General features: G+C 43.0%; 1 protein-coding gene across 1 annotated transcript in view; it reads left to right on the top strand.

The window, feature by feature from the left end:
- Positions 1 to 11,143, top strand: part of DOCK2 (dedicator of cytokinesis 2) — a 519,632-nt gene that overhangs the window by 73,821 nt on the left and 434,668 nt on the right. The window contains exons 20-22 of the mRNA XM_019534715.1: positions 8,203 to 8,292; positions 8,591 to 8,691; positions 9,540 to 9,674. Coding sequence (XP_019390260.1) covers positions 8,203 to 8,292; positions 8,591 to 8,691; positions 9,540 to 9,674 — 326 coding nt within the window. The remainder of the gene's footprint in view (positions 1 to 8,202; positions 8,293 to 8,590; positions 8,692 to 9,539; positions 9,675 to 11,143) is intronic.

Here is an 11,143-nt window from a genome sequence, read left to right as displayed (position 1 = left end):
GGATGCTTTTGGTGAGCCATGGGGGCTTTTGCGCCCTCCTACTCCCTTTGATCCATGTTGGGATTACCTTCCTTTGGGCTTGAAGGATCGTCTCCTTAAGGAGCGACCACTCTTCTTGGACACCTGCCTCTCCTCCCCTCTGGGACCTCAGTGCTTCCCCGACTGTTCTCCTTAGGTCATTGAAGTCTGCCCTCCTGGAATCTAGGGCTGCTGCCTTGCTGTAGGCCTTTGCCACCTTGCACTGGATGGTGAATTACAGCAGGCGAAGATCACTGTTGCCCAGGTGGTCAAGCACCTGCAGCCCCCTCACCAGGTTGTTGCCGGTGGCCAGCACCAGGTCCAACAAGGCTTCTCCCCTGGTGGGGCTGTGCACCTCCTGGGTTAGATGGAGGTCCTGCATTCTGGCTAGGAACGTACGTGAGCAGTCAGACCTGGCTGACTGCTCTTCCCAGCAGATGTCTGGAAAGTTCAGGTCACCCATAATGACTATGTCCTTTGACCTAACTACCTCCGTGAGCTGACTTAAGAATTCCCGATCTAGCTCTTCCCTTTGGTTGGGTGGTCTGTAGTAGACCCCCACCATTAAATCTCTTTCCCCTAAACTGCCCTGTATTCTAACCCAAAGCACTTCAGAGTGCCCCTACTCTGACTCTTGGCTAATTGAGGAGGATATGTATTTCTCTTTAATGTAGAGTGCCACACCCCCCACCTTTCCTCCCTGTCCTGTCCCTCCTGTACAGCCTAAAGCCCTTGATATTCACCACTGAGTCATGCATTGGGTCCCACCACGTTTCAGTGAGCCCCACTATGTCTGGGTTGGCGTCAGCTAGCAGGAGGGTAAGTTCCTCTTGCTTGTTGCCCATACTACGATCATTTGTGTAGAGGCATTTGAGGCCTCCTGAGGATGTGTGCACTGGCCCCCTACTTTCAGCATTACCCTGGGCCTGTTGCTTACCTGTTGGTCTAGGCTGGGCTGTACTTGTGGGTGTTGCTTGGTTTGGCAGTCCAAGGCATCTTCCGCCCTCGTCTTCCCTTTCCCCGAATGAGCCTAATTTAAAGCCCGCAGGAGGAGATCTGCCAACCTAGAAGAAAACACATGCTTACCTTTAGGGGGAAGGTGGAGCCCATCCCATCCGAGCATGTCTCTTGTCGTGATGAGCAGGTCGTTGTCGAGGAAGCCAAAGCCTGGCTCCAGACACCATTCCGAAAGCCACCAGTTGGTCTCTGCGATGCACATCACATGGCGTCTTCCACGTCTGCTCACTGGTAAGACAGAAGAGAAAATCACCTGTGCACCTATCTCTTTCAGCATGCCCTGCAGAGCATGGTAGTCCACCATCAGGTGATCAGGGCTTCTCCTGGCCACATCATTAGTACCCACATGGACTAGGACCATGGGGTAGTAATCATTGGTCTGGATCACGGCCTGGATCATCCCCTTCACGTCCTGAATCTTTGCTCCAGGTAGGCAGTACATCTCGCGTGCCTATGACAATCACTCGATGCTTTTTTCTCTGGGACTGCTTGGCTCCTTCGGCCTGCTCAGATCATGGAGAGCATGGAGTTGCCTCCTCTCCTTCCTTCTCCTCCAGAGTTGCCAGGGCCTCGTACCTGTTCTCCAGCTGGACTGGAGGAACTGATACTGCTGTGTTACGAGAAGCCCTGGTTCTGGAGGTGACCGTCTGCAACTCTGCAGTGGAAGGCACTTCCCGAGGTGCTTTGTCCTTGGGTGTGTGGCCCTGCAAGGAAAGGAAATAGCCATCAATTTCATCCTCTGCCTCCCTGATTCCCCTTAGCCTGCTAACCTCCTCCTGGAGCTCCCTCACCTGTGCCTCCATGGCCCTAATGTGGGTGCCTGCAGGACAGGTGTGGGGGTCCCCAATCCCTGCCCCCCGGGCCTTGCTGGGCAACTCTGGGTGGAGGCCTCAGACAAGCCCTGGGTAGGCTGTGTCCCCCCCAGGCGGGGGCCCTGGCAGCACTCTGTGTCAACACCATCGTAGGAGTTGTTGCTTGTTTATGGCTTAGTGTTGTGCCTTCAACCTGCCCTAGCAGGAGTGTCCCTCCTGGCCCTTCCTGCTCACCCGCTGGCATGAATGCTGACGCAAACACCGACGCGCTCTTACAGAGCGCGCCTGTTTGCGCACTCTGTTCACACAGCGCAGCTTGAGAGCATGGCTCCCTACCGGCTCAGCTAAGAGGGATCCGGGGGGCTTCCCCTCCAGATCTGGCTCAGCTGTGTCCGGTCCCTCTGTCCACTTACCTTAGGGGGATCAGCTGCTGCTGCATCTGCGTTCGCTTTGGGTCAGGTAAGGGGGCTGACATGCATGCGGGACACACATGAATCCCTCCTCTCCTCCCTGCTCCTGGCTCCCAAGTTCCAGGAGCTGTCAAACCTCGGCTTCTAAAGGCTGCGGTTTGAATTTCCCACCACTGCCCCAACAGCCAATCGGGTGCTCTGGTCTTCCCAGAAGCACCTGCCAGCAGTCCTGCCCCTTACACTCCCTCGGTGGGGGGATCTGGTGCTTCCTGAGCCTGCTCTCTGGGGGTGCTCCCTGGCTTGGGGGGACAGTCCCCTGTAGCCCACCCCCTGTTTGTGCGTTCTGTTTGCGCGGCTTGGGAGCGCAGCTCAGGAGCATGGCTCCCTACTGGCTCAGTTAAGAGGGATCTGGGGGGCTTCTTTTGATAAAGAGATGGGCAAAGATGTGGGTTCTTTGAAAGCCAGGTGTGGAGGGGCTGGGAATATTTTTCTCAAGGTCTTATCTTTACCGGGCATAGGCTGTGGCTGTTTGATTCTTCTTAGTTGTAGTGTGTGACGGTAGGTGACAACCAGGAGTGTGTGGTTATGGAGGGTTTCTTTTTGTATTGTAAAAGGTTACTACAGGTATTTGGGTGGCTCTTTCAAATATATGGTCTATTCCTCTACTTTATACTTTGTTGTATAAAGGCAGATTTTAGACTGGCAAGGTTGGCATCACATTCTCAGAGCAGATGCTGTAGTATTTGAGGGCCTGGCTGTAGACAGCTTTTGGGCATGCTTGAGGTGATTGCTGGTTTTTTTGGACATAAGTGTGGGGGTCTGTGGGTTTTTTGCATATGGTGGTTTGTGGGATGTCACCCTGGATGTCAATTGTGGTATCTAGGAAGTTTATGTTGGTGTATGAGTATTGCAGAGGAGGTTTGATCAAGGGGTTTCCTTACCTGTGGAAGAAGTCCATAAGTGAGTCCAGGTGTTCAGAATGATTAAACTATCATAGATTTCATAGACATTAGGGCTGAAAGGGACGTCGTAAGAGCATTGGGTCCAGCCCTCTGCCCAAGGGGCAGGAATTCATCTAGAGTCAAAGGATCCCAGCAAGATAAGCATCCAAATATCATCTGTGTAATACAGGAACAGTGCAAGTTTGATCTGTTTTCCAAAAGTTTTTTTCTTTCAGATGGCTTATGAAGAAGTTAGTATATTGAGGATCTGTCTTTCTGCTCATAGGTGTCCCCATGAAGGAGGAAGTGATAGTTGTAGAATGTAAAAATATTGTGCATGAGAATGAACTGAAGGATTTCATAGCAAGTTAGGGTTGGAAGGGACCTCAGGAGGTCATCTAGTCCACCCCCCTGCTCAAAGCAGGACCATCCCCACCTAGATCATCCCAGCCAAGGCTTTGTCTAGCTGGGCTTTGAAAACATCCACAGATGGAGCTTCTACCACCTCTCTGGTTTACCTGTTCCAGTGTTTTACTACCCTCCTAGTGAGGAAATTCTTCCTAATATCTAACATAAGCTTCCCTTGATGTAACTTGAGACGATTGCTCCTTGTTCTGTCATTTGCCACCACTGAGAGCAGCCTAGTTCCGTCCTCTTTCAAACCCTCCTTCCGGTATATGATAGTTGAAGGCTGCTAGTAAATCCTCACCCCCTCCCCGTCTTCTTTCTCTAGACCAAATAAGCCTCATAAGTCATGTCCCCCAGCCCCCTCACCATTTTTGTTGCTCTCCAATGGACCCTCTCCAATTTGTCCACATCCTTTCTGTGGGAAGGGGCCTAAAACTGAACACAGTACTCCAGATGTGGCCTCACTCATGCTGAATAAAGGAAAATAATCACTTCCCTTGACCTACTGGTGAAACACTTACCAGTGCAGCCCAGTATGATGTTAGCCTTCGTAGCAGCAAGGACACACTGCTGGCTCATATTCAGCTTATTGTCCACAGTAACCCCCAGTCCCTTTTCTGCAGAGCTGCTGCCCAGCCAGTCAGCTCCCAGCCTGTAGTGGGACATAGTGTGGAGAGGTACAATGTAAGTACGCTACAGGGAATATACATTGCATAAATTCCCTGAATTCTGCTCCTTTTCAGAGGCAATTAAATTATCGTGGATTGTTTGTTAGGCAACTGTGGTTTTAATGCATTAGGTTTTGCGATGTCTGCTTATTCATATACAAAGATGGTTTTGGCAGTGGTATTTTCTTTGGCTCAAATGGAGGACATCTCTGTATTCTTTTAATATCAACTGCAGTTGTGAGGAGGGGCCAGATCTCAGGAATTGCATCCCCATTTTGCATAACTTTTCTTTTAGTCAGTTTCCTGAAATTACATCACTTTATACACAGCCGTATTTTCCTTCACTTATGAAAATCATTGGTTCTCCTTTTTGTCCTGTTCCTGAAAATACAGGTGCTGTTCTAAGTTTAAAAAAATGTATTTGTGACCAAAAGTTCTGGTCCCATGAATGGTAGATAATTGACAAAGCAACAAAACATAAATATTGGCTGTTAACATTATTAAAGACGCATGATGTTTTGTTATCAATGCTATGTGTTTCCAAAGGGTTCAGAGACAACATTTTAATTACTGTAAAGGGTGTAACCCCTTGCGTTGTGCTGCTTTTTTTGTGTATAAATCTGTGGCTCAAGGATTGGACTCTTAAAACACCTCAGCAAAACACTATTCCTGGATTATATATCCCCAAAACAGCAATTTCTATCAACTCAGATTAATTTTTACTTCTTTCTTCCTTCCAGTTCTAAATTTTTGTTACCAGAACTAAAAACCACCCTGGATGTTTCTGTAATGGCTTTGGAAAAAGAACAAGTTCTTATGGTTCAAAGAATGAGCCAATGCCTATTTACAGTAATTAGTGAGAAGCATTCCTGTGGGCAGATTATTCTGTACTAGTCAGTCTGCTATATTTTTTGTTGTATTATATTCTTGAGTATTTTAAAGAAGGTATTAAGTGGACAGTTTATCAGTTGGTTCCATTATTCTTCTCCTTCATCAACTGGAGTCAAAACTTTTAGGGACAGTTTGTATTTGTTGTTATCCCAAGTAAAACCGGGAGAGTACAGACATTCAGGTTTTTTTCCCTGGAGTAAAAATGACCACTCCAGGTGAAAAAAAACTTGAGAACAGCCAGGGTTAAATCACTCCCAGAAGAGTTTATTTTGGGCCTGGAAAAGTGAATATCTGTACATGCCATGGTCTGCATGTACAGACATTCAAATTCTGAGACCCTGATGAGTGGAGAACTTAGTGTTGATGCTGTGCAGCCAGGAAGGCCCCCTATGCACACACCTCAGCATATTTTGTAGGTTCCCTTTGTCTTGCAATGGATGGCAGCAGTGCACAGGGCAGTCCTGATTGGCTGGCCCAGTAAACTCATGGCCAGCCTGTTTCCCTATAGCCCAATGTGGGGATTGTGAAGGGGGTGCCTTCTTCTTCCTGGAGCAGCAGAGTCCAGCAAGCAAGATGCTGTTTCAAAGGGATAAGATGTGATAAAAGATGGGATAATTCTCCAGATGATTTGAATATGTGTATGCAGCCTCAATGCTGTGCAGAGGAATACAGATCTGAGCCTTTAGAACATCTCCAGCAAGCACTGCTTCTTTGTCCAGATTCTTAGCACATTGTGTTACACAGCGGCAGGTATATAAAAAGCTGACACGATGTAAGGCCATTAATAGTAAAATATTGCTCCCAAACATAGTTAAGGGAATGTTTTCTCAGCTGCTTCTTACTTTGCTGTCAATAGATATGTAAGAACCAAAACATTATTTTTATAGTTTTTAGTGTTCATAATGTATAATAAATTTAATAAAATGACGGTCTTTGTTTTAAAGTGTTTACAGTAGATAATTTTTAGAAAAAATACCGGGAAATTCCAGTATATATTGTTGCACCTCATAACTGGTGTACCCTTGACCTGCGAGCCTGGGTTGGCATGACCGGCTTGGCGCAGAAGGGATAGATGACAGGACGGGTGGGGAGTAGCGGCGAGTAGGAGTCAGGCGGCTTGAAGTGTATTGGTTGTATGAAAGGTTTATTGTACTTACGGTATCAATGGTCGCAGCGTAGGCAGGAGAGCTGGCTTGTTCAGTTACAGTGCATAAAACAGAACAATCTAAAGGGGTCTGTTGGTTCACGGGGTTCCTGAGCCGAGCCTTTGCTTTCTAACCCGGAGGCTAGGTGCGGCTGCCCGACTCAATAGTCCCAGAACTGGTCAACAGCTCATACACAGGGAAAATCTATAATGCACTTTCCATCAGCAAACTTCTGAGAGCTCTTTGACGAGAAGAACAGATGAACCGGTGAGGAACAAAGTATGCCAAAATGAAGATCGGTTGGCGGGGAGAAGATGTCTGCAGGTGGCCAATCTGCTGACTGTCTCCTTGGTGTGCGCAGAGTTCTCTGCTTAATGGCGGGAATCTGCTCTTAGTTATAGTCAGTGGTGACCAATCACTTCATGCCAATTGTGAATATTTACTGACTGCCAATTACGTTCCTACACCAGTGACCTAGATACATTATTCATCTGACCTACTTTACTGCCCTTAGCAGGTTCAAAAGGTCAGACGTGATTGGCACTTGCAATTCTTATCATTGCAGACAACAAGCTTCTTAAGCATGGAGGACAAACTTTTAACAACCCCCAACTGCAATACACCTCTCAGAAAAGAAATAAAGGCCACTAGTGCTGAGGGGTTTTTTATGGCCTGCGTGTTTACCAAGTTATAATGGTCTTTTGCTTTGCTGGCATTGGCACTCTAACAGGTAGAATTCAGACATGACACATATAAAATAGATAATGATTGTGTCAAGAACACACATTCAAATTAGGAAACTGTTAAATTAAATTAATGGTACTAATTTAAATGCAAATAGCAAATATTCTGTCGTTTCTTCCTTCCTTTATTTTAAACAAAATTCAAAATACTATAAAAATTAAGAATGTATACCAAAGGTAGTTAAAAGACCATGGGAGATTTTTTCCTTTAAATGATGGCCTAGAAGAGTAAATTGCTTCTAAATTTTCAGTTACCACTTAAGGATGAAAATAACAAATACTGATATATATCATGAAGACATGGGAATTTTTGTTTTAGTTGCACATAAACTGCAGATAACAATAGTACGTTCTATTATCGATAAGTGTTACCAGTATGTATTCTTAGTTAACTGTGCATCAAAGTAATTAATAAGTGTGTATTATGAATTCTTAATTTCCACAACTGAAATGTATAGGTTTTGCAATGTATCCTAAAGTCTTGTAGCATTTCCCTGGGAGCCTCCAAAATTTATCCTGAGGGAACCAAATTTAGTCTACAGAGGGTATGTCTACATCTGCTATTAATGGAACGTACACTTACTGCATAGGAAGCTTTCCCCTGGAGCTCATCTACATGTGCACTCATGTAGAAGATGAGCAGTTCTTTGCAGGGCTACTCCTGCCCTGCTCTGACACTTTACAGCAGCCAGAGGAAGCTCCAGGCTCTCCGAGGCATCAGCCCTGGGCTGGCAGGGGCCCTGAGGTCAGGCCTGGGCTCTGGTGATTAGGGGGAGCTGTTCCACCTCTAGAGCAGCTGCCTCCCAGCCACGCACCCTGATCTTATGCAGGGGTGGGAAACAGTTGCTTGGGGAAGGGGACAGTTCCTCTGCACCCTGCTGCCTGGGCTGACCAGGAACAATTTGTTCCCTGTTATCTGTCTACACGTGCACTACTGTGCAGTAGCTACTGCTCAGTTAATCTACTACAGGTAGTAGCCAACCATGCAGTAGACTAATTTACTGCCCAGTAAATGCTGTGCACGTGTATGTGGTAATGCTTTACTGCGCAATAAAGCATTTTGTGTAGACACTCCCAAAATGAACTAGCATGCTGTGATTTTATTTTAATTATCACACACTTTGTCTCATTTCATCTTCTGTTTTACAGTTTCTGCAAGATACTTTGGATGCCCTGTTTAACATCATGATGGAGCATTCCAACAGTGATGAGTATGACATTCTTGTCTTCGATGCATTGGTAAGAATCACAAGGAAACTAAGGAGTTAGTCAGATTACACCATGAATACGATGTTGAGATTCTCTAGTGTATGTATATCACAAGGAATTGGGGAATTGATATATTAAATGTCTGCCCTGTTAATAGTTGAGATGATGTCTTTTGAATAGCTAAGCTCTTGAAAATGGGCACATTTTTGTGCCCTGAGGAAGTTTTATCAAAGCAAATGCTTGAGAATTATAGATATTTCAAGAAGCTGATACTTCTATTTTAAAATGTCTCATCACAACAAACACTAATATGTTCATATCTGTTTAGATCTATATAATAGGACTTATTGCTGACCGGAAATTTCAACATTTTAATACTGTTTTGGAAGCTTATATCCAGCAGCATTTTAGTGCCACTTTGGCTTACAAGTAAGTTATTCTTTTTGCTATTTTTTGTTTTTCTTCATTCTTTTTTAAGTAAACAGATAACTTAAAGAACCTTTAAATGTCTTGGATTTGTTAAACACTATTGTAGAAGAACCAACTTAAGTTTTAACAAGAGCCACCATAAGATTAAGATGACACTCTTTGGTCATTTATGATGAAATTATAACAACTGTGAATGAGAGCCTGATCTACCCTTATTTTATTCAATCTTAAAATTCAGTTTAACTATAGTGAGATGAGCAGAACTTTGCTGTTCCATGACCTGTTAATATGTAATGTACTAGTGCAACAAAAATCCCCTTCAATTACACAAGCTGGAAACAAGTAAGAAATGTATATGTATTCAACAGATACCATTTTTAATGGAGAGCCATGCCAATTGTATTCGATGATATTAAAATAATTTAGAATGCATCTCTTCATTTGACAACTTAAGTATGGCCTAATATACTATGTATATGGTGGACAAAATTCACTTGTCATGTTATACAGTGTATGTATGCTGTATTTCCTATTACAAGGGTTATTAATACTTGAAAAAATGACTTCTAAGAGGCTGCAGCAGTTCCCATTACTGAAAGTTATTAACTTAGCAGCTCTAGGGACTATTTTGGTTTTCAATTGTTTCTTTACTCTTCATTTGTATATTGTTAATAGGTTTTTTTTACAACTGGAATATACAGTAGTAAATTATTTTATATCTATATAAATTTTAAATCTAGATAGTCTTATATTTAAATTGCAAAATAAACATTAGCAGTTTAATGTGACAAATCTTGTTGATGATGTTTATTATAATAAGTTTTCAGCAAATACTATCTCTAATTCAGAAAACTAATGACTGTTCTGAAGACTTACTTGGATACATCCAGCAGAGGGGAACACTGTGAACCTATACTAAGAACTTTGAAAGCATTAGAATATGTGTTCAAGTTCATTGTTCGGTCCAGGACATTATTTTCACAGTAAGTACTTGTTCTATAACTACGTGATGGATTAGCATTGCAAAGGTTTATTATTAGTGTTGTCACAGTGCAGAAAAGTCAGTTACATGTGTATAGAAACTTTCTGCTTAATTTCTCATCTCAATAAATCCAGCACAATTTTTCAAGTATTATATGGAATACTTGATCTAAAATTTAGGGATTAGTAGCTAATCCAGACAATATTTTTCATAATGATAAGTGTCACAAAAAGCAGATATCCACTTTGTTTTCAAGGCCAAATTCAAGAGACCTATGTCCTCTCTCAAACAGTCATTACTGTTGACCTCAAATTTTGTTTTGCTAGTGGTTTGATTTGGGTTATGGTATATGACAGATGTCCTAGAGTTTAGTTGTTTATCTTGGAATTATTTCTGTTTAGCACAACAAAAACTCTATGCCCAGTAAAATTATCCAGTTGAGTAAGAGCTTCAGTTTCCGGGTAAGGGGCTTGCGGCATTAATACAACAAGGTACAATTAAGAAGAACTAAATATATATAGTTCAGCTAAACCCCCCCAAACAAAAAATGGGACATATGTCTGCAAGAGTTTTTAAAGATATAGCAATGAAATACAAGAATTTTCAGAATGAGGATATAAATATGGTCAAAGGAATAAGGTGAGGTAAAATTTAGCCTGAATATCCAAATAACTTTTACAGTAAACTGTATAGGAATTAAGATTATCTCCCTTTACTCCCATATATGTCAGTAAACTAGGTTGTAAAGTGATGTGTGTATTTATTTGAAATAGCATGACTAGCCATCTTCTGGATTAGTGTAGATAGGAAACTCTTGTAAGAATTATTAAGAATGTAGGAATTTTTGTATTGTGCCTATGTATAGGTGGATCCTTAAATAGTGATAATTGCGCGCGCATGCGCACACACACACACTCTCTCCCTCTCTCTCTCTCTCTCTCTCTCTCTCTCTCTCTCTCTCTCTCTGTCTGTCTCTCTCTCTCTCTTTTGTAAAAGGCAAATGGATGAAATATTTACAGACAAATCTCAAGTAGAGTAGAATTACCTTTTCAGAGACACACTGCAATCTCCAGAAGACAGCTTGTTTATATAGATAGAATTACACCATGGTTATAAACTATAAGTATGATGCTATATAAGAGATTAAGGATTTTAAATGCTTGTATAACCTAGTGAACTAGTTATACTGTTATATAGTATACTAGGTTATATAGGTTGTATAACCTAGTTATACTAGGTTATAGAAGCAAAATAGTCCCTTGAGCTGCATGATACTTAGTCCAGCATTATGACCAATCTGTAAATTTATATGAACCTGTTATATTTGATATGTGAAGAGGCTGGCTCTTAAGCTATAAAAAGGCTTATGATTTATAGTTCTTCAAAAGAACTCCAAAGCTTTCTCTTGTGCGTGGATGACCTCTACCTGACTCAAGAAGTCTATGGGCCAACGAGAGGCAAAGCGCTGCT

This window comes from Crocodylus porosus, unplaced genomic scaffold (genome assembly GCF_001723895.1).
Source record: "Crocodylus porosus isolate Cpor-Errol unplaced genomic scaffold, CroPor_comp1, whole genome shotgun sequence".
Classification (NCBI taxonomy): domain Eukaryota; kingdom Metazoa; phylum Chordata; order Crocodylia; family Crocodylidae; genus Crocodylus; species Crocodylus porosus.
The sequence above is the reverse complement of the archived record's forward strand: the minus strand, read 5'-3'. Positions and strand labels throughout refer to the sequence as shown.